At 42.5% G+C, this 27,352-nt stretch overlaps 3 protein-coding genes across 3 annotated transcripts; 1 reads left to right on the plus strand and 2 right to left on the minus strand.

Moving 5' to 3' along the window:
• Positions 1-715: 715 nt before the first annotated feature.
• LOC110515411 (myosin heavy chain, fast skeletal muscle-like) lies at positions 716-19,955 on the plus strand. Its single transcript, XM_036988580.1, has 41 exons — positions 716-754; positions 1,213-1,258; positions 1,388-1,615; positions 1,960-2,106; positions 2,296-2,452; positions 2,653-2,680; positions 2,937-3,045; positions 3,152-3,244; positions 3,420-3,480; positions 3,644-3,742; positions 4,027-4,130; positions 5,227-5,365; positions 5,914-6,032; positions 6,201-6,350; positions 6,448-6,618; positions 6,842-7,145; positions 7,739-7,803; positions 7,886-7,973; positions 8,089-8,206; positions 8,338-8,461; positions 8,623-8,759; positions 9,914-10,169; positions 10,384-10,626; positions 11,062-11,238; positions 11,337-11,482; positions 11,674-11,764; positions 12,348-12,737; positions 12,835-12,961; positions 13,135-13,253; positions 13,397-13,593; positions 13,743-13,926; positions 14,063-14,228; positions 14,552-14,676; positions 15,569-15,877; positions 17,474-17,677; positions 17,817-17,942; positions 18,082-18,252; positions 18,535-18,639; positions 18,728-18,823; positions 19,289-19,420; positions 19,846-19,955. The coding sequence occupies exons 3-41, from the start codon at positions 1,400-1,402 to the stop codon at positions 19,861-19,863; spliced, it is 5,811 nt and encodes a 1,936-aa protein (XP_036844475.1). The 5' UTR covers positions 716-754; positions 1,213-1,258; positions 1,388-1,399; the 3' UTR covers positions 19,864-19,955.
• A 3,271-nt stretch (positions 19,956-23,226) lies between these two features.
• Positions 23,227-24,440, minus strand: LOC118966738 (myosin heavy chain, skeletal muscle-like). The gene is made up of 4 exons (XM_036990074.1): positions 24,032-24,440; positions 23,811-23,937; positions 23,520-23,638; positions 23,227-23,313 (listed from the first exon to the last, which is right to left on the minus strand). Exons 1-4 carry the CDS (start codon positions 24,269-24,271, stop codon positions 23,227-23,229), a joined length of 573 nt encoding a protein of 190 aa, XP_036845969.1. The 5' UTR covers positions 24,272-24,440.
• A 45-nt stretch (positions 24,441-24,485) lies between these two features.
• On the minus strand, positions 24,486-26,225 carry LOC118966739 (myosin-6-like). The gene is made up of 3 exons (XM_036990078.1): positions 26,149-26,225; positions 24,944-25,186; positions 24,486-24,629 (listed from the first exon to the last, which is right to left on the minus strand). Exons 1-3 carry the CDS (start codon positions 26,197-26,199, stop codon positions 24,486-24,488), a joined length of 438 nt encoding a protein of 145 aa, XP_036845973.1. The 5' UTR covers positions 26,200-26,225.
• Positions 26,226-27,352: the final 1,127 nt, after the last annotated feature.

The raw sequence follows: 27,352 nt of genomic DNA on the forward strand, positions 1-27,352 counted from the left end.
TCAGAGTGTAATAAATGTTTGAGGCAGCTACTTGGCTGTCAGAAATATGAGTGGATAAGATGATTTAAATACTGTACTGATGTTATGTAAGCCTTAAGAATCCTCCTGGACCGTTTTAGACAACTGAAATGTGATACAAAAAAAGCTCCTGCAGCATCTTCAATAGATCATACTGTAGATAAATAACTACACAGTTGATTTAACCCTTTTATAGCTTTTAAATATGCATTTAATATGATAGATCACAAGTATGTGGTGACTGAGGAGACAGATTCAGATTTGTTTGAAAGCAAAGTATAAAACAATCGGTTTAAAAACACATTAAGTTGTTGATGAAGATGAACGTAACTAAAATGTAATGAAATAAGGTCAGATTATTCTGAAATGTTTTTAGTGGCATTGGGTTAACAGGAACTCCATTACAGTATTTGAGGCGCTATGGTAGAAACATTGGAGTCAATCTGATATCGCAAACTTTTGATACGGTCATAATTATTATTAATGACATCTTTTATTGATGTTAACTCAATTCAATTTAAAACCAACTATTGCATTAAAAAGTAACGTAATGGGAGTGTGGCGCTCCTGCAAGTTGGTGGCGCTAGTGAGACACAGAAATACAGAGGTCTCTCACCCAATCCATGTCCTTTACCAGAGTGGTCCATAATTAACTTTTGCCTGGTTGTCAGTTTCAACCAGATATAAGCAGGCTGAGACCCCAGCATCCATAAGTCAGACACCTTCTTCCTCTGTGGTAAGACTCTCTCCACCTCTTCACATGTTTACATTCGCCAACATTTTGTGTGCTTAGAATCTTACATGTGTCTTGTTAGATTTTTAAAATGCAATCAAGTGGAGTTGATTTAAAATGTTTTATTTATTTATTGTGCTTAACTTTAAATATGTTTTCTATTCAAATCTGTAAATTTCATTTACGGTCAAAAGTGGTTCTCCTGCTGTTTATAAACGGAGGGGTTGGTTTATAATGTAACTGGGTTTTCAGGGGTATTTATTTGAATTATTGACAGAATGTGTAGTTGAGTGAGTTGTCACCAGGAAATGAAAGTTACCAGTTGCACCTGTAGTTGAATTGGACAAGGTTGTCATGACTGTGTTGAATTATACAGTTCTAAATGTTTTCTACCTCTTCGGGGGGGCTAAATGATAATGCTTTAGACTTGTGCGTATTCACAACAAACTAATGTTTCCCAGGGTTCTCCAAGAAGTACAAATTCATCTGTAGAAGGGGAAAAAGAAGGTGAGACATATTTTGAGTCTTCATAAGAAAAGTGACAAATGTTCTGTGAGAGATACCACTCACAACTCTGTTGACTGTGGAGGAAGCACCACAGAGTCAATCATGTTTCTTGTTTCGCCTCTTTCCTAGTGATCCGTCACCATGAGTACGGACGCGGAGATGCAAATCTACGGCAAGGCTGCCATATACCTCCGTAAGCCTGAGAAGGAGAGGATGGAGGCACAAACGGCACCCTTTGATTCAAAGAACGCATGCTATGTCGCAGACACCAAGGAGCTTTACCTTAAGGGTTTGGTCACTGCCAGGACTGAAGGAAAGTGTACTGTGACAGTCGCGCATCCGGACGGCACTAAGGAGGTAAGCCTGATTTGAAAAGTATTCAAATTACTCTGTCTTGAAATTAATATCACAATAATCAAAACATGCCAATAGACCAAATGAAATCAATAACAGCAGTAGAATATAACCTTGAAAAACATACCTTTCGTTGCTGCTATTTAAAAATAGCATGACATTTTCTGTACTGACTAGTTAAGAATCACCATGTGTGTCAGTGGCTGATGACAAAGTAGTTGGATTAGATTGAGGTTTGCAGTTAAACATGATTTTTTTTAAAAGATTGAACTTGTATTTAATGAGCAAACAGAATTCAGTCCTGCCCAGTTTGATCTGCGTATAATCTAGATTTCTGACTGTTTCAGGAAGGAAAAGAGTTCAAGGAAGCAGACGTCTACCAGATGAACCCCCCTAAGTACGACAAGATTGAGGACATGGCCATGATGACCTACCTGAATGAAGCCTCTGTGTTGTATAACCTCAAAGAGCGTTATGCAGCATGGATGATCTATGTAAGATACCTGTCTAAACATACACACACATACAGTACTACACATAAAGTCATGGTAGAAACCAAAACAGACCAAATACAGTAGACCTACATTACTATACCATAGTACACCCACATCCTCACATAAATCCAGGTAAACGTCAATCTGATTGTTCTCATCCCCTAATTGAATTTATTCTCGTTCATCCAGACCTACTCTGGGCTGTTCTGTGCCACAGTGAACCCCTACAAGTGGCTCCCTGTGTACGACATGGAGGTCGTTAACGCCTACAGAGGGAAGAAGAGGATGGAGGCTCCACCCCATATCTTCTCCGTCTCTGACAACGCCTTTCAGTTCATGCAGATTGGTATGAGGTCTAATGGAAGGATGGATGGAAGTTAAAATATGTTTTAGGGACGTATCTGCTGACTAGAAGACTACGTTAGAACAGTTCGCTGGCCTTGAATGGAAAAGGTTCCTAATTTAAATCCATGATGATGCTATGAATTCAATAATGTCCCCATAATGTTGCTTGAGTATGATAATCAATATGTTGTTTTGTTGCAGACCAGGAGAACCAGTCCGTCCTGATTACGTAAGTTGTTTACTAAAATCTCACTTGAGAAAATGTTTCTACTGCATTATGTTGTGTCACTTGGGTGTGATATATTACATTATCAATGGATTAGGCTACGCATAGGAATGAGTCGATGAGCGGGGATATTTGTTAATGATTTACTTATGAATTAAAACACGTCAACAGTGTATTTTTCAATGTTATTTATTAGTGTAAGTCGATCTGACATTCAAACACGTGACTAAAACCCCTGATTCTCTGTCATATTAACCAGCGGAGAATCCGGTGCAGGAAAGACTGTCAACACCAAGCGTGTCATCCAGTACTTTGCCACCATTGCAGTGTCTGGTGCCAAGAAGGAAGCAGAACCAGGCAAAATGCAGGTATGTTGAACCTTTGTAAGACATTTCAGTTTGGTGGGCTGTGATCAAGCAATCGAGAATAACTAACTTTACCAGTTTCTGAGCAACTTGTGTTTGTCTCAATCAGGGGTCTCTTGAGGATCAGATCATTGCTGCTAACCCTCTGCTGGAGGCTTACGGTAATGCCAAGACAGTGAGGAACGACAACTCGTCTCGCTTCGTAAGTATGAAGGGCACACTGGGAAAGTGATCTATATTGGACAAATGTATTTCAGTATTTCCCTTCTGTTGTATCAATAGATGTCCAACAAACTGTAACATTTAAAGGGGTCTATGAAAGTAAAATGCTAGATGTATTTAGTTAACCTCTTTCTAACCCCCATGCTCTACTTTAGGGTAAATTCATCAGGATTCACTTCCAAGGTAGCAAACTGGCTAAAGCTGACATTGAGACCTGTGAGTTGATTTGGATTATTTCTCAATTCTTTACTAAATTCACACAGACTTTTTGGGGAGATAAGCTTTATCCAATGCTCTCTCTCTCTCTTTCTCTCTCTCTCTTCTCTCTTCTCTCCTCTCTCTCTGTCTCTCTCTCTCTCTCTCTCTCTCTCTCTCTCAGACCTGCTAGAGAAGTCCAGAGTGTCCTTCCAGCTTCCCGATGAGAGAGGTTACCACATCTTCTTCCAGATGATGACCAATCACAAACCTGACATTATTGGTGAGGCAAAGTAGGGGTTCAGGGGGAATGTTTCCTACCTCCATTATAAATACTATTACAATGAGTACATCCATGGTAACAAGGCATCTAGATATGGGTCAGGTCTTTGGGAAATATATATCAAGTAATGGACTGTGATGCACTAGTCCACGAGTCTCAGTTGATAATATTTATTTTATACTACATCCTTGAGTCCATCTACTGAGTAAAGGAGAGATACTGTAAAGGTAGGACAGTACAGTTCTAAGAGATTTAACTGACAAGACATCCTCTGTTGTCCATAGAAATGTCACTCATCACCACCAACCCCTACGACTTCCCCATGTGCAGTCAGGGTCAGATCACTGTGGCCAGCATCAACGACAAGGAAGAGCTGGATGCCACAGACGTGAGTCAAACAAAGGGTTCATTATATTCTATATATGGAATGGGTAGGACCACCATACACACTGAATGCACTGTGCAATTCCAACCTGGTGGCTGCTGGGAATTTTCATGTATTTGTTTGTTTGATTCTAAATGCCTTGAGTTAGTGTTAGGAATTTTATGAATAATGACTAAACAATAACTACATTTTAAATAGAACTATAACTAATTAAACTATACTCTGTTTTATTATATCTGATTAATAATGTTAATTCATAAGGAAGGGATTGTGTAGCATGAAACAGGGGGTAAATAAACATAATAAACACCATTCCAACCAGGTTGGGGAGGAAATGGATTGTGGGTTTTTAAGTAAGCAGAAAGGATCGTTAACGTGTGGTTGAGCCGACTCAACTTAGCTCTGGGACGTTCAGTTAAGGCAGCAGTGTTTTCCTGGGTTTTCCATCATCTGGAACTGTTTTCTAAATAGTGATGGATGAAGGTGAAGATTGCAGAAGTGAATCTTGATAAGTCTGTGTCTGGAGTGAGCGAGCAAAGCTAGGGGGTTGGAATAAACTGTTGAACCAGTTATGTCCTGGTCGATAGGAGGAAGGACATTTTATAACCTATGACGTCATATTTTGTACATAACCTGTTGTTCGTGGTTTCATGGCAGCTCGCTCCGAGAATAAATAATATTTTTCTAATTTTGATAAGACTGGTCTCAGTCTATTTTATGCAAATAAGAATCTTACAAATTCTCCTAAAATAGACTAAGTGAATTTAATTAATGAACACATATAGGAATTATGAAAGTCCGATGACAGTTAGTTAGGCATGTGCCTCAAGGAACTCTTCATGCCTTCACACTTCACCTTGAGGCCCATACTGTACATGTAAGACATCAACAAGAGAGTGTCACTAAGTCCCTGTGGAACTGTGTCAAATGTATCTTGTGATGTCATCTACCAGTGTTGGTCAAGTGTAATCACGTGGATCTGAGAAGCCAGTCAAATGTCCATCCCATTTGTTCTGGTGAGAAAACAGAACTGTAGTGTACTGTATGTGAGAAAACTACCGTTCAGTTCATCACCGTTGTACTTCCTGTCTAATGCCAGGATGCCATTACAATCCTGGGCTTCACTAATGATGAGAAGATCAGCATCTACAAGCTGACAGGAGCTGTACTGCACCATGGCAACTTGAAATTCAAGCAGAAGCAGCGTGAGGAGCAGGCCGAGCCAGACGGCACAGAGGGTGAGTCCCACTCATAGATATACAATATGTAAAGCATTAGTCCCATTCCCAGTCCCACTCATAGATATACAATATATAAACATTAGTCCCATTCCCAGTCCCACTCATAGATATACAATATGTAAACATTAGTCCCAGTCCCACTCATAGATATACAATATGTAAACATTAGTCCCAGTCCCAGTCCCAGTCCCACTCATAGATATACAATATGTAAAGCATTAGTCCCATTCCCATTCCCATTCCCACTCATAGACATACAATATGTAAAGCATTAGACCCATTCCCAGTCCCACTCATAGATATACAATATGTCAAGCATTAGTCCCATTCCCAGTCCCACTCATAGATATACAATATGTAAGATAGACAGAGCCTCCTCAAAGTCCGGCAGGAGATCATTTATGGAGCCCAATTTACAACCTCCAGAAATGATTTAAAATTATGAATGTGGGTTCAAATCAAAACCTAGACCCACAAAAAACTTGTCCGAAAAGAAACAAGTGATCTTGTGTTTCTGAGTCTGTTGTTGTTGGTTCTCTCTCCAGTGGCTGATAAAATCGGCTACCTGCTGGGCCTAAACTCAGCTGAGATGCTGAAGGCTTTGTGCTACCCCAAAGTGAAGGTCGGCAATGAGTATGTGACCAAGGGACAGACCGTGCCTCAGGTAAGGCGGCCAAACACAGTGTCTACCATTTTCTGAGCACCATACATCTTTTGGTGATGAGTGAATTGCTTGTTTTGAATAGTGGTGATGTTTTCCCCGAGCTCTTTTCACCTTGTCACTAGACATGGTCAATATCTCATGTATTCATTTGAGCTATTATCATTGCAGGTTAATAACTCAGTCTCGGCTCTGGCCAAGTCCATCTATGAGAGGATGTTCTTGTGGATGGTCATCCGTATCAACGAGATGTTGGACACCAAGAATCCAAGGCAGTTCTACATCGGTGTGCTCGACATTGCCGGGTTTGAGATCTTTGACGTGAGTCTGAGACCAGAACAAGACAATTAGTTGTGATTGAGAGGGATTACAGCCTTGTATGATGATGAAACGATCCCTTCTGAAATTCCTTCAACAGTACAACAGCATGGAGCAGCTGTGCATCAACTTCACCAATGAGAAACTGCAACAGTTTTTCAACCACACCATGTTTGTCCTGGAACAAGAGGAGTACAAGAAGGAGGGAATCGTCTGGGCCTTCATTGACTTCGGCATGGACTTGGCTGCCTGCATTGAGCTTATTGAGAAGGTAAGCTGTCTGTCAGGATTATAATGGACCTCAACAGCAAAGTTTAAATGGAGTAATGAGAGATATTATCACATGTTATGACACATCTGACTGTTGAGAACTCAATATGTTTCCTATTGTGCCCCTAAATGAAGATACTCTCATAATAGCATATTTGCTAAAAGAACAAATGTGATCCTAAATGTAAATATCACTAATTTGATGTACATCTATTTTCGTAAAGCCATTGGGCATCTTCTCCATCCTTGAAGAGGAGTGCATGTTCCCCAAGGCTTCAGACACTTCCTTCAAGAACAAGCTGTATGACCAGCATCTTGGCAAAAACAAGGCATTTGAGAAGCCCAAGCCAGCCAAAGGCAAGGCAGAGGCCCACTTCTCCCTGGTGCACTATGCCGGCACTGTGGACTACAACATCACTGGCTGGCTGGACAAGAACAAGGACCCCCTGAACGACTCAGTTCTTCAGCTGTACGGGAAGTCTTCAGTCAAACTGATGGCTACACTGTATGTCGCTGCCCCACCTGAGGGTAAGATTAGCAGAACAGCAAAATATTTCATGAAGAACTAGTTACAAATCAGTCCCATATTCTTTAAAGGGTCAGTCTGCAGTTGCTACATCCATTCGTGGATGTAGAGGTTAGAGGTTAAAAGATATGTACCCATTCATTCTTGAACATTTTTTCTTAAAGAACATCGGCTTAGTTCGCCTGTCGTACCCCATCAGAACCCAAAATATGAGCTTGTTTTAATGCTTGTAAGGAAAGTAAAGGCAAACATGCACTTTACAGCCTCAAAACATTATTCATACTATCATTTTGATATCATGGATTGTCAGTCCTTCAATACATAGATATGTCTATAAATTTGAGTGGTTATGTTTCTCCATTCATATCTCTCAGTTTTTTATCGAAACAGGGGCAGGGAGAATGCTTTGTTATTGTTTCAACTGCTGATTGCTGCTTTAAATGTATCACAATTTGTCAGGGTGATTTACTGGGTTAATTTACTCATTCAACAGGTGTTATTTTACACAATCTCATTGGCAGCGCTTGCATTAAGATAAATGTGAAATTAACATGAGATTCTCTCATTTATATGGAACTTTTCTCCATTATAACAGATACAACCAAGAAAGGAGGCAAGAAGAAGGGTGGTTCCATGCAGACTGTGTCCTCCCAGTTCAGGGTGAGCTTTTAAAATGTGGATATTCAGCTGTAGTGATTATCAGAAATGATTTCTGAGAACATGGTTTGTAACCCTCTTACAGGAGAACTTGGGCAAGCTGATGACCAACTTGAGGAGCACTCATCCTCACTTTGTACGCTGCCTGATCCCCAACGAGTCAAAGACTCCAGGTACAATAGAGGTTGAGTTAAATATGACATCTTGTCAGTACAGAGTCAGTAACACTAACAAACCAGTCTATAACCTGTTTATGAGTATTTAAAGAGACTTGGTTTGTGTTTCCAGGTCTGATGGAGAACTTCCTGGTTATCCACCAGCTCAGGTGTAATGGTGTTCTGGAGGGTATCAGGATCTGCAGGAAGGGCTTCCCTAGTAGAATCATCTATGCTGACTTCAAGCAGAGGTACACGCACGCACGAGCGCGCGCACACACACAGAAATATGATCTCTAAGGGTTTTCCCAACATCAGAATAGCCTTATTATGTTACGTAATATAACCAATCTATTACAACTTGACATTTCTCCTGATTCAGGTACAAAGTACTGAATGCCAGTGTCATCCCTGAGGGACAGTTCATGGACAACAAGAAGGCTTCTGAGAAGCTGCTTGGGTCCATTGATGTGAATCACGAGGACTACAAGTTTGGACACACCAAGGTCAGTCAAATACCCCCCAGCAAAAACACATTTCTATATAAAAGAAATGTATGAGTTGAACAAAAGTTAAGTAAAAACATAAAAACAACTGCAAAAATACTTTCTATCTCTTACCACCTCTTACCACTGGTTCCATAATTGACCATGTCAACCTGTGTCAGGTGTTCTTCAAAGCCGGTCTGCTGGGTGTCCTGGAGGAGATGAGAGATGAGAAGCTGGCCTCTCTGGTCGGCATGGTCCAGGCTCTCAGCCGTGGATTCCTCATGAGGAGAGAGTTCACCAAGATGATGGAGAGGAGGTGAGGAAGAGTAGACATCTTGGCAAAGAATTCTGTCAAACACCTGCATGTAATGTATAATGATCGTGTAGTGAATATGCTGTGAGTTGTTCAGGATGAGAAAGTACATGATATAATATTCTATTAAAGCAGCAGGTTGGGATTTAGCAAGCTGTTCAATTGTTATTTAAATAAGTGATTTTTACCAATTTTTTCTGGAATAATAGGAAATGCCTCATGATCTTAGGGTTACTTGTCAGTCATTCCCTATGTAGCGCTATCTATACATTTAAGAGTGGTTTCATTTCCCCCATTCCTCAGCTGTATACAAAACATGTCAGGATCCCTGTTTTGTTATTCTTCAAATCCCATTATCTAGTTTTAAAGTCCTCCTCTTTAAAACTGGAGGAGATCTTTGTTACTGTAATTTAATTATTCCAATGTGTTTTCATTAATTGAATTCCCTTAATCTATTTTAATGAGAATTTGTAAGGTTCTTGTTTGTATGAAATAGACGGAGACCAGTCTTATCAATAATAGGTAACAGAATATATTCTTGGAGGGCGCTGCCACGTTACCACGAGCAACAGTTTATATACAATAACATGACGTCATTTCATTATATCTAAAATGAATCTCCTCCTCTCGACCGAGACAAAGGGAACTTTAAAAGTTAATTCAAAGTTCATTCTGATCCCCCTAGCACAGGACACACAACACAACTGAATTAACTTTTGACTCCTCACCATTATCGATCACCACTTAGCTGACAGTTCTAACTAACAGAAAACCTAGGAATGCACTCACTGCCTTATCTAAAACACACCAGAGCTCATTTCTTTGGTTCAACCATAGGTTAACTACCTTATCTGTTTACTTAATCCACAACCCATTCCTTTCTTCCTAGTTGGAATGGTGTTCATTAACTTTAATTACTCCTTGTTTGTGTCACACAATCCCTTCTTATGAACTCATATTGTTAATCAGATATAATAAAACAGAATATAAGTTTACTTTGTTACAGTTCTATTTAAAATGAGAATATTGTTCAGTCATTTAATCATAATTTTCCTAATAATCTTTAAACGTGTCACTCACCATGTCACTCACCATATCACTCACCATGTCACTCACCATGTCACTCACCATGTCACTCTATCCTTTCTGTGGACCAGAGATTCCGTCTTCACCATCCAGTACAACATCCGTTCATTCATGAATGTGAAAACCTGGCCATGGATGAAGTTGTACTTCAAGATCAAGCCCCTGCTGCAGAGCGCTGAGACTGAGAAGGAGCTGGCCAACATGAAGGAGAACTATGAGAAGATGACGTCGGACTTGGCCAAGGCTCTGGCCAAGAAGAAGGAGTTGGAGGAAAAGATGGTGGCCATGGTGCAGGAGAAGAATGACCTGGCGCTTCAAGTCGCATCTGTGAGTGAGCAACAACCCTCATCAGAGCACATTTAGACACACAAGTACACAGATACTAACACAATCGCTATGTGGCTAACTCAAGAAAATGCCCATGGTATATATTTATATTTAAAAATGTAAATTGATTTGCTCTGAATTATTTGACTAAATAAAGTCTATATGTTGATACACAAAGTGAAAACACAGTTTTTTTCTCTTGTTCTGAAACCAGGATTCAGAGAATCTGAATGATGCTGAGGAAAGGTGTGAGGGGCTCATCAAGAGCAAGATCCAGCTGGAGGCCAAACTCAAAGAGACGACTGAGAGGCTGGAGGATGAGGAGGAGATGAATGCTGAGTTGACTGCCAAGAAGAGGAAGCTGGAGGACGAGTGCTCTGAGCTGAAGAAGGACATTGATGACCTGGAGCTCACCTTGGCCAAAGTGGAGAAGGAGAAGCACGCCACTGAAAACAAGGTCTTGTAGACAGTCTAACCAAACAATAATCCAAAGAATGATGAACTCAAAACAGAAATGGAAGTCAAGTCTTTTTGTGAGTGCAGTAAAAATTAAGACACAAAATAGTGTAATATGGTGTACTCCCCACATGGGAGTATACCTGGGGTGGCAGGTAGTCAAGTGGTTAAGAGTGTTGGACTAGTAATTGAAAGTTAGCAAGATCGAATCCCAGAGCTGACAAGGTAAAAAATCTGTCATTCTTTCCCTGAACAAGGCAGTTAACCCACTGTTCCTAGGCTATCATTGTAAATAAGAATTTGTTATTAACTGACTTGCCGAGTTAAATAAAGGTAGAAAACAAAATATTCATTGCATGTTCTGCTACCCACTTGTTACTGCTACTTCACTTATGGTGAATTGACCAAAAACTACGTTTGTTGTGGCCGTTTTCAGGTTAAAAACCTGACAGAGGAGATGGCGTCTGTGGATGAGAGTGTTGCCAAGCTGACCAAGGAGAAGAAAGCCCTCCAAGAGGCACACCAGCAGACACTGGATGACTTGCAGGCAGAGGAGGACAAAGTCAACACTCTGACGAAGGCCAAGACCAAGCTGGAACAGCAAGTGGACGACGTGAGTGGAGTTTGACATTTTGGCCATGATATTATGCAAGATGATATAATCTACAGTTGTTTAGATTTGACCAACACATGTCTGTTTATATATTGTAGCTTGAGGGTTCTCTGGAGCAAGAGAAGAAGCTCCGTATGGACCTTGAGAGAGCCAAGAGAAAGCTGGAGGGAGATCTGAAACTGGCCCAGGAGTCCATAATGGACCTGGAGAATGACAAGCAGCAGTCTGATGAGAAAATCAAGAAGTAAACACAAATAAATGACTACAGTATTCCCTGCCTTCTTGATCAACATAATGGTTCTTCTTGGCTCATTCTTGTAATCATGAAATAGTCTTTGTATGTGATTCTTAAAAGCAAAGTGAATGGTAGCTTAGGCTCCCTTTACACTGTCTAACCTAAACAAACTTTGCAATCAACGTGTTTGTATTTGTTAGGAAGGAGTTTGAGACCACCCAGCTCCTCAGCAAGATAGAGGATGAGCAGTCTCTGGGAGCTCAGCTGCAGAAGAAGATCAAGGAACTCCAGGTACAGTACAGGATCTAAGCTCCAGTACAGGAAAATAACCAATGCATTTCTTCTGGTAGTGTAACAGTATAACTTTAGACCGTCCCCTCGCCCATACCCGGGCGCGAACCAGGGACCCTCTGCACACATCAACAACAGTCACCCACGAAGCATCGTTACACATCACTCCACAAAAGCCACAGCCCTTGCAGAGCAAGGGGAACAACTACTTCAAGGTCTCAGAGCAAGTGACGTCAAAGATTGAAACGCTATTTAGCGCGCACCACCGCTAACTAGCTAACCGTTTCACATCCGTTACACTAGCACACATTCTTCCTGGTGGATTCTGATGGCTCAGTAAGATGGAAGATGGTGCTTCTTGCTGGTGCTTCTAATCTATGCAAAGATGTTGCTTCTTACCGTTGTTAGTTTGGTTCCTGCATGGGACAATGTCTAATGAATATAGTAAATATGTTAGTGTAGCTGGCTATGTATAATCACATTTATGCTAAATATACAGTACATGCTATTATTATGTAGTGAGGTTCAATTGTTTCAACTGTATTGTAGTGTTCATTCCCCCTGCTCCTGACCCTTTTTCTAGGCCCGTATTGAGGAGCTGGAGGAGGAAATTGAGGCTGAGCGTGCTGCCAGGGCCAAGGTTGAGAAGCAGAGGGCCGATCTCTCCAGGGAACTTGAGGAGATCAGCGAGAGACTGGAGGAGGCTGGAGGCGCCACTGCTGCTCAGATTGAGATGAACAAAAAGCGCGAGGCTGAGTTCCAGAAGCTGCGTCGTGATCTTGAAGAGTCCACCCTGCAGCATGAGGCCACAGCCGCCGCTCTGCGCAAGAAGCAGGCCGACAGTGTGGCTGAGCTCGGGGAGCAGATCGACAACCTGCAGCGCGTCAAGCAGAAGCTGGAGAAGGAGAAGAGCGAGTACAAGATGGAGATTGATGACCTCTCCAGCAACATGGAGGCTGTCGCCAAGACTAAGGTGAGTAGTGATGTTTTGGTCAAGCAGTGTTGAGGATGGTCAGCTAAATTACCATTTAATAAACTGAAGTTGACAGTCACATATGTTTCACTAACAGGGCAATCTGGAGAAGATGTGCCGTACTCTTGAGGACCAGCTGAGCGAGCTCAAGACTAAAAATGATGAGAATGCTCGCCAGGTCAACGACATCAGCGGACAGAGGGCCAGACTCCTGACAGAAAATGGTACCTCCAACAATGAACAACAAACCAATATAGTTCACCTCAGTAGTACACAATAACATGTGTCGGGGGCTGTAAATTCAGTCCACACAGTTTCTGCACTACGATTCCTCAAAATAAAATGTCAATCTTCGAGAACAGAGTCCCCATAACAAGATGTTCCTCTTTCCCTGCAGGTGAGTTTGGTCGCCAGCTGGAGGAGAAGGAAGCCCTGGTGTCTCAGCTGACCAGAGGCAAACAGGCCTTCACCCAGCAGGTGGAGGAGCTGAAGAGACTGATTGAGGAGGAGGTCAAGGTAAGGCATCCTAAATGGAAACCACCTTCCAGTTTAGATCTTTATCTACACATAGACTGTTTCTACACCTCCCTCAGAGACTTCTACTGTCATCTGTTTTACTCTCCCTCTCTAATCTCTCTTTGTCTTTCTTTATCTCTCAGGCTAAAAACGCACTGGCCCATGGTGTCCAGTCTGCCCGCCATGACTGTGATCTCCTGAGAGAGCAGTTTGAGGAGGAGCAGGAGGCCAAGGCAGAGCTGCAGCGCGGCATGTCCAAGGCCAACAGTGAGGTGGCTCAGTGGAGGACTAAGTATGAAACTGATGCCATCCAACGCACAGAGGAGCTGGAGGAGGCCAAGTGAGTTGCTCTCAATAGTAAAGACTAAAATAAAGGCTGTGGATGGTGAGGCTGGTTGGGGATCTGAGAAAATGTTACTTCAATATGTAGTGCAGTATTTGTTTCACAACAAGTTACTCACCATGACACCACCCGCTGTTGTCCAACAGGAAGAAGCTGGCCCAGCGTCTGCAGGAGGCTGAGGAGACCATTGAGGCGACCAACTCAAAGTGTGCCTCCCTGGAGAAGACCAAGCAGAGACTGCAGGGAGAGGTGGAGGACCTCATGATTGACGTTGAGAGAGCCAACGCCATGGCCGCCAACCTTGACAAGAAGCAGAGGAACTTTGACAAGGTGAACATTTATAAACCTCACTCTAGGGTGATATTTTCTGTCTGCTATTTTATCAGTTGTATTATAATTGTAGCATATTTCTGATTGAAAACTCTCTTTCAATGAGTTGTAATGAAAATCCCATGGATTTCCCCAGGTTCTGGCAGAGTGGAAGCAGAAGTATGAGGAGGGCCAGGCTGAGCTGGAAGGAGCTCAGAAGGAGGCTCGCTCAATGAGCACTGAACTCTTCAAGATGAAGAACTCCTACGAGGAGGCTCTGGATCATCTGGAGACTCTGAAGAGAGAGAACAAGAACCTCCAACGTGAGCATTTGACAGCAGTTATTTTTGCATGATGTTTGACCAGTGTTTGAAAATGGAATCAACTGTAATCATTAATATTATATAAAAATGACTATGTAACAATCTCAGAATGTTCATGTAAAGTTTAAAATATATTTTTTGGAACTTGTAATTGGTATTCCTTTGAACAACCCAATGATGTTGGTGGCAATTAGATTTGCAATACAGTATGAAGTACTGTTAATTAATTATCTGTTATTATGATTCATTATAAACTTCAGTGCATTGGTGAAATCCACTGAAAATCTCCCAAGTCTAAACAGCTTCTGTGTGTGTGTGTGCAGAGGAGATCTCTGACCTGACTGAGCAGATCGGAGAGACTGGCAAGAGCATCCATGAGCTGGAGAAGGCCAAGAAGACCGTGGAGACAGAGAAGTCTGAGATCCAGACCGCTCTGGAGGAGGCTGAGGTACAAACTACAGCTGTTTGATTGGAAAAGCAGTGTTACACTTGGCAATGCCAGCTACAATCCAATGCTCCCTTTTATTGGTGTTTATTGTAGTCATATATATGCAATTCCTTGTGTTTTGCACATCCAAACGTCCCGACCCTTCGCTAAGCTCCGCCCTAACGTTTGTGGGCAACCAATCCCTGTTCTCCAATGGATAGCAACTATCGTCGAGTCGGACACATCGAACAAGCTCTTGTTTCAAACACATGAAAACCAGTAGAAAAAGAAAACAGAAACAGAGTTTTCTTAAAATAAAATTAAAGTTTAATAATTGAACAGTGCACCAGGGGGACTTGCTACTTGAATCCTGAAATGCAGAGCCTGTTGATGGAGTGAATCCGATATTATACTTTTGTTGCATTGTTTGCTAGCTCACTTGGTTAGCTAGCTCTGTCTCATAGACCACCAAACGTTGCTAGCTAGCCATATAACTTATATGATCATGTACATTGGCTAGCTCAGTTAGTCATGCTATGAATACATCTCCCATCTGCGTTAAACTTCAGGATACGATTTGAGACCACTAGTTAGTTCCAAAAGTAGTTATAGCTTTGACTGCATGCTGGCACTGAATTCAGAGCCACTCAGTGGCCACACTACAAAAATAATTTGACCAGGAATCCCTTTGAAGCAGCTGTAATGACAGACCAACACAACATACCTGAGGGGTAGTGTTTAATTTCATTGTGTATATAAAAACACAGTTTGAGATTATTGTAAGGGGTTTATTCCAGTGGTCTGGATGGGGAATTGGGCTTCCCAGGAAAATATAGTCTGAGGTTGCAACAGTAACCAAGGGGGGCGGAGCTGAGTGAAGGGTTGATTTGACTGACTGCTTCTCTTCATTCAGGGCACACTGGAGCACGAGGAATCCAAGATTCTGCGTGTGCAGCTGGAGCTGAACCAGATCAAGGGTGAGGTGGACAGGAAGATCGCTGAGAAGGACGAGGAGATGGAGCAGATCAAGAGGAACAGCCAGAGGGTGGTTGACTCCATGCAGAGCACCCTGGACTCTGAGGTCAGGAGCAGGAATGATGCCCTGAGGGTGAAGAAGAAGATGGAGGGAGACCTGAACGAGATGGAGATCCAGCTGAGCCACGCCAACAGGCAGGCCGCTGAGGCCCAGAAACAGCTGAGGAACGTCCAGGGACAGTTCAAGGTAAAGGGACTTGGACATCAGGCTCAAAAACCTGAACATGGGGAGGGATTTGTTTGTGAATCAGTAGAAAATAATAGATCAGAGGAATGTAATAGAGTAGACTAATATACTGTAGGAAGGTTGGGATATTAGAGTAGACTAATATACTGTAGGAAGGTTGGGATATTAGAGTAGACTAATATACTGTAGGAAGGTTGGGATATTAGAGTAGACTAATATACTGTAGGGATATTAGAGTAGACTAATATACTGTAGGAAGGTTGGGATATTAGAGTAGACTAATATACTGTAGGAAGGTTGGGATATTAGAGTAGACTAATATACTGTAGGGATATTAGAGTAGACTAATATACTGTAGGGATATTAGAGTAGACTAATATACTGTAGGAAGGTTGGGATATTAGAGTAGACTAATATACTGTAGGAAGGTAGGGATATTAGAGTAGACTAATATACTGTAGGGATATTAGAGTAGACTAATATACTGTAGGGATATTAGAGTAGACTAATATACTGTAGGGATATTAGGAGTGGACTAATATACTGTAGGGATATTAGGAGTGGACTAATATACTGTAGGGATATTAGGAGTGGACTAATATACTGTAGGGATATTAGAGTGGACTAATATATACTGTAGGGATATTAGAGTGGACTAATATACTGTAGGGATATTAGGAGTGGACTAATATACTGTAGGGATATTAGAGTAGACTAATATACTGTAGGAAGGTAGGGATATTAGAGTGGACTAATATACTGTAGGAAGGTAGGGATATTAGAGTAGACTAATATACTGTAGGGATATTAGAGTAGACTAATATACTGTAGGGATATTAGGAGTGGACTAATATACTGTAGGGATATTAGAGTGGACTAATATATACTGTAGGGATATTAGAGTAGACTAATATATACTGTAGGGATATTAGAGTGGACTAATATACTGTAGGGATATTAGAGTGGACTAATATATACTGTAGGGATATTAGAGTAGACTAATATACTGTAGGAAGGTAGGGATATTAGAGTGGACTAATATACTGTAGGAAGGTAGGGATATTAGAGTGGACTAATATACTGTAGGGATATTAGGAGTGGACTAATATACTGTAGGGATATTAGAGTGGACTAATATACTGTAGGGATATTAGAGTAGACTAATATACTGTAGGGATATTAGAGTGGACTAATATATACTGTAGGGATATCGGGGACATTTTTACCAATGAACCTAGCTAGGTAGACTAGTGGTTTGAGCGTTGGGCCAGTAACCAACAGGTTGCTGGATCTGTCATTCTGCCCCTGAGCAAGGCAGTTAACCCACTGTTCCCCTGAGCAAGGCAGTTAACCCACTGTTCCCCTGAGCAAGGCAGTTAACCCACTGTTCCCTGGGCGCGGATGACGTGGATGTCGATTAAGGCAGACCCCTTCACCTCTCTGATTCAGAGGAGTTTAGGTTAATTGCAGAAGACACATTTCAGTTGAAGGCAGTCAGTTGTACAACTGACTAGTTATCCCCCATTCCCCCTTATTACCAATCCTATCGCCCCTACTTCCACAAGTCTAATGATACTATGTAATTGTGAACCCCAGGATGCCCAATTGCACCTTGATGATGCCGTCCGCGCCGCAGAGGACATGAAGGAGCAGGCAGCCATGGTGGAGCGCAGAAACGGTCTGATGGTGGCTGAAATCGAGGAGCTGAGAGTTGCTCTGGAGCAGACAGAGAGAGGTCGCAAAGTGGCTGAGACTGAGCTGGTGGACGCCAGCGAGCGTGTTGGACTGCTGCACTCCCAGGTACGGGTCAAAAGCCATTTCTAATGAAACTCAACCAAGCAAACCGTTTACATTTTCATGACTTCAGCCTTGTGACTTTCTCTATCTCACTTGTAAGTTCTCTTGGGAGTCAAACAAATCGCCTTGTTTCCTCCTTCAGAACACCAGCCTTGCGAACACCAAGAAGAAGCTGGAGACTGACCTGGTTCAGGTGCAGGGAGAGGTGGAAGACATCGTCCAGGAGGCCAGGAATGCAGAGGAGAAGGCCAAGAAGGCCATCACTGACGTGAGTCCTTGAATTACATCAACTTGATTTGTCCCCAAGGGCCAGCAGTCACTGGGCTGGTTTAACCACACCAAAGATCCCAAAGGAGCTTTATGATTGGTGCCAGTTGGTGCATAAATGAAACTAACTACCATTCCAGGCGGCCATGATGGCTGAGGAGCTGAAGAAGGAGCAGGACACCAGCTCTCACCTGGAGAGGATGAAGAAGAACCTGGAGGTCACAGTCAAGGACCTGCAGCACCGTCTGGATGAGGCTGAGAATCTGGCCATGAAGGGAGGCAAGAAGCAGCTCCAGAAACTGGAGTCCAGGGTGAGTTAACAGCAGGGTGGATTGAAAAACAGTTTGCTGGAAATGTATTTGATCATATGAAAATGAACAGGGGTATTGTGTAATGGCTTTTTCTCTCAATCAACCACCTACATCATGAAATGTAGTTGTTTTCATTATAGACCCCTTTAATTAAAATCGTAAAAGTTCATAGGAGCAGACAACACTTCTTGACCAGTAGAAGAACATTCCTGTTTTACAAAGATTTGTTACGTTTGACTTTACCACCTCACATAAATGCCGACGTTTATTTCATCCACAAAGGTGCGTGAGCTCGAGACTGAGGTGGAGGCCGAGCAGAGAAGAGGTGTAGACGCGGTCAAGGGAGTCCGCAAGTATGAGCGCAGAGTCAAGGAGCTCACTTACCAGGTAAGAGAAAGTGCATTCTGCACACACTAAAGCACACTGGTTTGTGTGTTAAACTATGGACTATTGATTCTTGTAACTTCTCCCACAGACTGAGGAGGATAAGAAGAACGTTGCCAGACTTCAGGACCTGGTAGATAAGCTGCAGATGAAAGTGAAGGCCTACAAGAGGCAGGCTGAGGAAGCGGTGAGTCACAGACTTAGTCAAATACTCTGAAAAGGTTACAGTCCCAAGGAGACATTACAAAACATTTAGTGAGTTTAGTTGAAGTGTTGTTACTGCACAATGTCAACATTGACTCAGTTGATAGTGCATGTCCTTTCTGAAGAAATGTTTGCACAGTGACTCCTCTTCCTATGTGTAACATTTTAAAGTAGAGAGGGTTGAATATTATTTAACTTTGTGCCGGGGGCTGGTCTGGTGGTGGTGCTGACTCTCCTGGATCACATGGCCCTGGAAGCAGCAGATTGTTCCACCACTCACTTTCTCTGCTGTATCATCTATCTCCTTATATATACTGTACAATGCTATCCTAAATCTGTCAATAAAAAAAAACGTTAAAATACATTTTAAAAATATATATTAATTTGGTAGCTGAAGCTCCAAACTTTCAATACTGATGTTATGCTCTCCTCTCTTTTCCTCACCCAGGAGGAAGCATCCAACCAGCACATGTCTAAGTTCCGGAAGGTTCAGAATGAGCTGGAAGAGGCTGAGGAGCGTGCTGACATCGCTGAGACTCAGGTCAACAAGCTCAGAGCCAAGACCCGTGACTCTGGAAAGGTACAGAAGTGCTGCTAAACCTACACCTGACTTCACAGTAGACAATTCTGACATTTTACACTCACTCAAATGTATTTTAGATTTCTGAGAAACACATTTCAGGACAGGGTAAATAAAATAACTAATCCAAATTTAGTTGGTAAAAGGTGTTTACTGAGTTTTAAATGCTTGAGCCATTCTGTTATTTCCAAGTGTTGATATATTTATCATGTTCATTATTAATACTGATCCATTCTGTTATTACCAAGTGTTGATATATTTATCATGTTCATTATTAATACTGATCCATTCTGTTATTACCAAGTGTTGATATATTTATCATGTTCATTATTAATACTGATCCATTCTGTTATTACCAAGTGTTGATATATTTATCATGTTCATTATTAATACTGATCCATTCTGTTATGTCTTTCTTCTTACAGGGAAACCAAGCTGAATAAACAAGACCAAAGTCAATTTCCTGTGTTTCATAAAATATGATTTTCATGGTGAAATGTTGAGCATTGATTAAAAACATGTCGGCCTACATACACTTCCTTTGTGACTGTGGACTTATTTGTCAGAAAACAGCTTTTTTCATACCATAAAAATACTGTACTTTAACTAAAGGAGCAATCTGGGATTCAAACCACATCAAAGCAGACACCCCAACAAAGAGGTCACTTGTTTTGGTAACCAGTTGAGGGATGAGGATGGAGAAATGTAACTACACAATTCATACACTAAGCTATTATAATCATCCATGATCGTTTTAACCCTTTACACTCATTGGAAGTGGCCTATATGAACATGCCCAAATTGAAATGTCTCCATAAGAAACAAATAGGAGAACCAAGATGGTAACATAAACATGGTAGTAATTGAGAGAGAACACTTTGGTGATTGGGCCGGAAATTCTCAGAACAAAGTTCTCAGGATACAAAGTTTTTTTCATTTGAATTTTGTCCCAGATAATGTGCACAATAATCTAATGTGGCCAGACGACGTGAAAATAAATGGTACTCGATTATCTGACCAAATAACACTAGATTTTAGTCCTGGGTTATCCGAGATTATACGCATATATACATGAACAGAGTAAAGAAAACATGATATTGATTTATCATTAGCCAATTTACACCCCCCCCCCCTAAAGACATGCAGATATATATACATCCATAATGATTAGTGTTCCCTCGTCCCCTCTAGTGGTGAAATTATGATAATTCACATGACAAACACGATAAAACATTATAAACACGGTAATTCACATTAGAAACACGGTAATTCACATTATAAACACGGTAATTCACATTATAAACACGGTAATTCACATTATAAACACGGTAATTCACATTATAAACACGGTAATTCACATTATAAACACGGTACCAGACATTATAAACACGGTACCAGACATTATAAACACGGTACCAGACATTATAAACACAGTACCAGACATTATAAACATGGTAATTCACATTATAAACACAGTACCAGACATTATAAACATGGTAATTCACATTATAAACATGGTACCAGACATTATAAACATGGTACCAGACATTATAAACACGGTACCAGACATTATAAACATGGTAATTCACATTATAAACACGGTAATTCACATTATAAACATGGTACCAGACATTATAAACACGGTGCCAGACATTATAAACACAGTACCACACATTATAAACACGGTACCAGACATTATAAACACGGTACCAGACATTATAAACATGGTACCAGACATTATAAACATGGTACCAGACATTATAAACACAGTACCAGACATTATAAACATGGTAATTCACATTATAAACATGGTACCAGACATTATAAACACGGTAATTCACATTATAAACACAGTACCAGACATTATAAACACGGTAATTCACATTATAAACACGGTACCAGACATTATAAACACGGTACCAGACATTATAAACATGGTAATTCACATTATAAACACGGTACCAGACATTATAAACATGGCACCAGACATTATAAACACGGTACCAGACATTATAAACACGGTACCAGACATTATAAACACGGTACCAGACATTATAAACACAGTACCAGACATTATAAACACAGTACCAGACATTATAAACATGGTAATTCACATTATAAACACAGTACCAGACATTATAAACACAGTACCAGACATTATAAACACAGTACCAGACATTATAAACATGGTAATTCACATTATAAACACAGTACCAGACATTATAAACATGGTACCAGACATTATAAACACGATACCAGACATTATAAACACAGTACCAGACATTATAAACACAGTACCAGACATTATAAACATGGTAATTCACATTATAAACACAGTACCAGACATTATAAACATGGTACCAGACATTATAAACACGATACCAGACATTATAAACATGGTAATTCACATTATAAACACAGTACCAGACATTATAAACACGGTACCAGACATTATAAACACGGTCCCAGACATTATAAACATGGTCCCAGACATTATAAACATGGTACCAGACATTATAAACATGGTACCAGACATTATAAACACAGTACCAGACATTATAAACATGATACCAGACATTATAAACACAGTACCAGACATTATAAGTCATAGACTGTTCTCTCTGCTACCGCCCGCCAAGCGGTACCAGAGTGGCAAGTCTCGGTCCAAAAGGCTCCTTAACAGCTTCTACCCCCAAGTCCTAAGACTGCTGAACCATCTGATCTTTGTTTTAACACTGCTGCTACTCAATGTTTATTATCTACGCATAGTCCCTTTACAAATGACCTCGACTAACCTTTAACCCCGCGCATTGACTCAGTACTTGTATTGGTTTTATCTGTAATTAGTTAATTTAAAGGGTGATGGCGTCGACGCGGGCCATACTCAAGTCCTCATCAAACTCGAGGTCGATGTAGAAGAGTTCTGCAACTAAAGAGGGTTATTGAAGGGGTTTTCCTATGGGGACGGACAAAGAACCCTTTTAGGTTCTAGATAGACACACTTATTTTGTTCTAATGTGGAGACTGAAGGGCAACATAGGATGAGATGAACTCAACGTTCTTGACCGCAGTTCCAATGGCTGCCGGAGACTAGGAATTCCATGTGGGTTGTGCATGCTGGGTACGAGAAAACGCCCTCCATTTACCTTTTATGGTGGCAATAATGCCCTTTATTTAATGTATAATTGGGCACTATTGGAATTAAGACACAGCAGTTTGTAAAAGAAAAAGCACTGACATATTTTATCACATTTCTGTAGAGGTGTGGGCAGAATGTTTGGGCAGAAGGTTTGGGCAGAAGGTTTAGGCAGAATGTTTGGGCAGAATGTTTTAGCAGAAGGTTTGGGCAGAATGTTTTAGCAGAAGGTTTGGGCAGAATGTTTTAGCAGAAGGTTTGGGCAGAAGGTTTGGGCAGAATGTTTTAGCAGAAGGTTTGGGCAGAATGTTTTAGCAGAAGGTTTGGGCAGAAGGTTTTGATATTTTCCAGTGACCTGTATGCTGCCTATAGTGAGTGCCTGTCTGCGCATTCTGCAAGATTGATTGTATGTTGTCTACACAGCCCAGATTTACGTACTGGACTGTGGAGGCATACTGGAGGTCGGGTGTGTAGAGCTGACACAACCCGTCCTGGCTGGATGTTTATTTTTGCCCTGCAAATGCGGGGCGCTGGCACAGGACGTACTGGGCTGTGTAGACTCACCAGAAACACAGTACGCAAAGCCGGCGCAGGATATCCTGGTCCAAGGAGGTACACTGGAGACCAGGAGCGCTGAGCCGGCACCCTCCTTCCTGGCTGGATGCCCATTCTAGCCCGGCCAATCCGAGGAGCTGGTGCGCTCCGGGCTAGAATAGCGCACTGGAGACACCGTGTGCTCTACCTCATAACACAGTGCCTGACCAGTAACACACTCTCCACATTAAGCACAGGAGTTGGCTCAGGTCTTCTACCTGACTCAGCCAATCTCCTCGTTTTTAGCCTGAGAGAGAAAGAAAGACAAAGAGAGATTAGAGAGGGAGAGTAAAACAGATGACAGTAGAAGTCTCTGAGGGAGGTGTAGAAACAGTCTATGTGTAGATAAAGCTCTAAACTGTGCCTTACCTTGACCTCCTCCTCAATCAGTCTCTTCAGCTCCCCCACCTGCTGGGTGAAGGCCTGTTTGCCTCTGGTCAGCTGAGACACCAGGGCTTCCTTCTCCTCCAGCTGGCGGCCAAACTCACCTGCATGGAAAGAGGGACATCTTGTTATGGGGACTCTGTTCTCGAAGATGACATTTTATTTTGAGGAATCGTAGTGCAGAAACTGTGTGGACTGAATTTACAGCCCCCGACACATGTTATTGTGTACTACTGAGGTGAACTATATTGGTTTGTTGTTCATTGTTGGAGGTACCATTTTCTGTCAGGAGTCTGGCCCTCTGTCCGCTGATGTCGTTGACTTGGCGAGCATTCTCATCATTCTTAGTCTTGAGCTCGCTCAGCTGGTCCTCAAGAGTACGGCACATCTTCTCCAGATTGCCCTGTTAGTGAAACATATGGGACTGTCAACTTCAGTTTATTGAATGGTAATGTAGTTGACCCTCAACACTGCTTGACCAAAACATCACTACTCACCTTAGCCTTGGCGACAGCCTCCATGTTGCTGGAAAGGTCATCAATCTCCATCTTGTACTCGCTCTTCTCCTTCTCCAGCTTCTGCTTGACGCGCTGCAGGTTGTCGATCTGCTCCCCGAGCTCAGCCACACTATCGGCCTGCTTCTTGCGCAGAGCGGCAGCTGTGGCCTCATGCTGCAGGGTGGACTCTTCAAGATCACGACGCAGCTTCTGGAACTCAGCCTCGCGCTTCTTGTTCATCTCAATCTGAGCAGCAGTGGCGCCTCCGGCCTCCTCCAGTCTCTCGCTGATCTCCTCAAGTTCCCTGGAGAGATCGGCCCTCTGCTTCTCAACCTTGGCCCTGGCAGCACGCTCAGCCTCAATTTCCTCCTCCAGCTCCTCAATACGGGCCTAGAAAAAGGGTCAGGAGCAGGGGGAATGAACACTACAATACAGTTGAAACAATTGAACCTCACTACATAATAATAGCATGTACTGTATATTTAGCCTGCAGGTCGTCCAGTGTCTGCTGGTGGTCCTCTTGGAGGACTTTCTTCTCCTTGGTCAGCTTGGCAACACTCTCATCCATAGACGCCATCTCCTCTGTCAGCTTTTTAACCTGAAAACGGCCACAACAAATTTAGTTTTTGGTCACTTCACCATAAGTGGTTAAATGGATAATAGAAATGTGTCAACAAGTACTGTACTATAGATTCAACACTAGATGGCCCTGTACTCCATGCCAGTGGACTGAATGGAAATCATAAACGAGGGGGGAGCAGAACATGTAATGAATGTGGGGAGTGCACCACAACTGAAATTCCACTATTTTGTGTCTTAATCTTTATTGCACTCACAAAAAGACTTGAATTACATTTCTGTTTTGAGTTGATGATTCTTTGGATTATTGTTTGGTTAGACTGTCTACAAGACCTTGTTTTCAGTGGCGTGCTTCTCCTTCTCCACTTTGGCCAAGGTGAGCTCCAGGTCATCAATGTCCTTCTTCAGCTCAGAACACTCATCCTCCAGCTTCCTCTTCTTGGCAGTCAACTCAGCATTCATCTCCTCCTCATCCTCCAGCCTCTCAGTCGTCTCTTTGAGTTTGGCCTCCAGCTGGATCTTGCTCTTGATGAGCCCCTCACACCTTTCCTCAGCATCGTTCAGATTCTCTGAATCCTGGTTTCAGAACAGGAGAAAAAACCTGTGATCTCACTTTGTGTATCAAAATATAGACTTCATTTAGTCAAATAAGTGAGAGCAAATCAATTTAAATGCATGACATATATATCACATGCCAAAAAGATCATCAATGACTTCAACCGCCTGTTCACCCCGCTATCATCCAGAAGGTGAGGTCAGTACAGGTGTGTCAAAGCAGGGACAGAGAGACTGAAAAACAACTTCTATCTCAAGGCCATCAGACTGTTAAACAGCCAACACAAGCCGGTTACTACCTAGTTACTCAACCCTGCACCTTAGAGGCGGCTGCCCTATGTACATAGACCTGTCATCACTGGCCACTTTAATAATCGAACACTGATCCATCCTTGAAGAGGAGTGCATGTTCCCCAAGTCTTGGGAGGGGGGGAACATACTGTTTTACCCACTTCATATGTACAGTATATACTGTATTCTAGTCACCTTAGTGGCTGCTGCCCTACGTACATAGACCTGTCATCACTGTTCTATGTACTTCATATGTATATACTGTATTCTAGTCACCTTAGTGGCTGCTGCCCTACGTACATAGACCTGTCATCACTGTTCTATGTACTTCATATGTATATACTGTATTCTAGTCACCTTAGTGGCTGCTGCCCTACGTACATAGACCTGTCATCACTGTTCTATGTACTTCATATGTATATACTGTATTCTAGTCAAGGCCATCCTATTCAATTATTGTTCATATGTATATACTGTATTCTAGTCAAGGCCATCCTATTCAATTATTGTTCATATGTATATACTGTATTCTAGCCAAGGCTTTCCTATTCAATTATTGTTCATATGTATATACTGTATTCTAGTCAAGGCCATCCTTTTAAATTCTTTTTCGTATGTGCTGATGTGTGTGCGATTGTGTCTGTGTACTTGTGTGTCTAAATGTGCTCTGATGAGGGTTGTTGCTCACTCACAGATGCGACTTGAAGCGCCAGGTCATTCTTCTCCTGCACCATGGCCACCATCTTCTCCTCCAACTCCTTCTTCTTGGCCAGAGTCTCCCGTCTGTCCAGAGCCGCTAGAGTCTCCCGTCTGTCCAGAGCCGCTAGAGTCTCCCGTCTGTCCAGAGCCGCTAGAGTCTCCCGTCTGTCCAGAGCCGCTAGAGTCTCCCGTCTGTCCAGAGCCGCTAGAGTCTCCCGTCTGTCCAGAGCCGCTAGAGTCTCCCGTCTGTCCAGAGCCGCCAGTCAGCCAGGATCTGCCAGAGCCGCCAGTCAGCCAGGATCTGCCAGAGCCGCCAGTCAGCCAGGATCTGCCAGAGCCGCCAGTCAGCCAGGATCTGCCAGAGCCGCCAGTCAGCCAGAAGCTGCCAGAGCCGTCAACCAGCCTGAGCTACCTCTCGGTCCTGAGCTACCTCTCTGTCCTGAGCTACCCCTCGGTCCCGAGCTACCCTTCGGTCCCGAGCTGCCCCTCAGTCCCGAGCTGCCCCTCAGTCCCGAGCCGCCCCTCAGTCCGGAGCTGCCCCTCAGTCCAGTGGGGCCCTTTGTTAGGGTTCCTAGGCCAAGGTCAGCGGCGAGGGTCGCCACTCAAAGGACGCTAAGGAGGTGGACTAAGACAATGATGGAGTGGGGTCCATGTCCAGCGCCAGAGCCGCCACCGCGGACAGATGGCCTGATATGGTTCTCAATCAGAGGCAGGTGTTAGTCATTGTCTCTGATTGGGAACCATATTTAGGTAGCCTGTGGGTGGTTGTTTCCTGTCTTTGTGTTTTATGCACCAGTTAGGACTGTTTCGGTTTTATTGTTTTGTATCCTGTTCATTGTTGAGTTACCTTATTAAATTAACATGAACTCTAACAACGCTGCGTTTTGGTCCGCCTCTCCTTCCCAGGAAGAAAGCCGTTACAGTGTGTGTGTGTGTGTGTGTGTGCGGGCGTGTGTACCTCTGCTTGAAGTCAGCATAGATGATTCTACTGGGGAAGCCCTTCCTGCAGATCCTGATCCCCTCCAGAACACCATTACACCTGAGCTGGTGGATAACCAGGAAGTTCTCCATCAGACCTGGAAACACAAACCAAGTCTCTTTAAATACTCATAAACAGGTTATAGACTGGTTTGTTAGTGTTACTGACTCTGTACTGACAAGATGTCATATTTAACTCAACCTCTATTGTACCTGGAG

Source organism: Oncorhynchus mykiss, chromosome 1, assembly GCF_013265735.2.
Source record: "Oncorhynchus mykiss isolate Arlee chromosome 1, USDA_OmykA_1.1, whole genome shotgun sequence".
In the NCBI taxonomy this organism is placed as follows: domain Eukaryota; kingdom Metazoa; phylum Chordata; class Actinopteri; order Salmoniformes; family Salmonidae; genus Oncorhynchus; species Oncorhynchus mykiss.

What these genes read in the sequence shown, in the direction of transcription:
- LOC110515411 (XM_036988580.1), top strand. Translation starts at nt 1,400, where the DNA reads ATGAGTACGGACGCGGAGATGCAAATCTACGGCAAGGCTGCCATATAC. An exon ending in AACCAGTCCGTCCTGATTAC is followed by an intron (nt 2,681 to 2,936) that starts GTAAGTTGTTTA and finishes CATATTAACCAG; the next exon opens with CGGAGAATCCGGTGCAGGAA. An exon ending in ACGACAACTCGTCTCGCTTC is followed by an intron (nt 3,245 to 3,419) that starts GTAAGTATGAAG and finishes GCTCTACTTTAG; the next exon opens with GGTAAATTCATCAGGATTCA.
- LOC118966738 (XM_036990074.1), bottom strand. Translation starts at nt 24,271, where the DNA reads ATGAACAAGAAGCGCGAGGCTGAGTTCCAGAAGCTGCGTCGTGATCTT. An exon ending in AGGCTGTCGCCAAGGCTAAG is followed by an intron (nt 23,938 to 24,031) that starts GTGAGTAGTGAT and finishes TTTCACTAACAG; the next exon opens with GGCAATCTGGAGAAGATGTG. An exon ending in TGATTGAGGAGGAGGTCAAG is followed by an intron (nt 23,314 to 23,519) that starts GTAAGGCACAGT and finishes GTTACTGGTCAG; the next exon opens with GCACTGTGTTATGAGGTAGA.
- LOC118966739 (XM_036990078.1), bottom strand. Translation starts at nt 26,199, where the DNA reads ATGGTGGCCATGGTGCAGGAGAAGAATGACCTGGCGCTTCAAGTCGCA. An exon ending in TGGCGCTTCAAGTCGCATCT is followed by an intron (nt 25,187 to 26,148) that starts GTGAGTGAGCAA and finishes TTCTGAAACCAG; the next exon opens with GATTCAGAGAATCTGAACGA. An exon ending in AGCACGCCACTGAAAACAAG is followed by an intron (nt 24,630 to 24,943) that starts GTCTTGTAGACA and finishes GGCCGTTTTCAG; the next exon opens with GTTAAAAAGCTGACAGAGGA.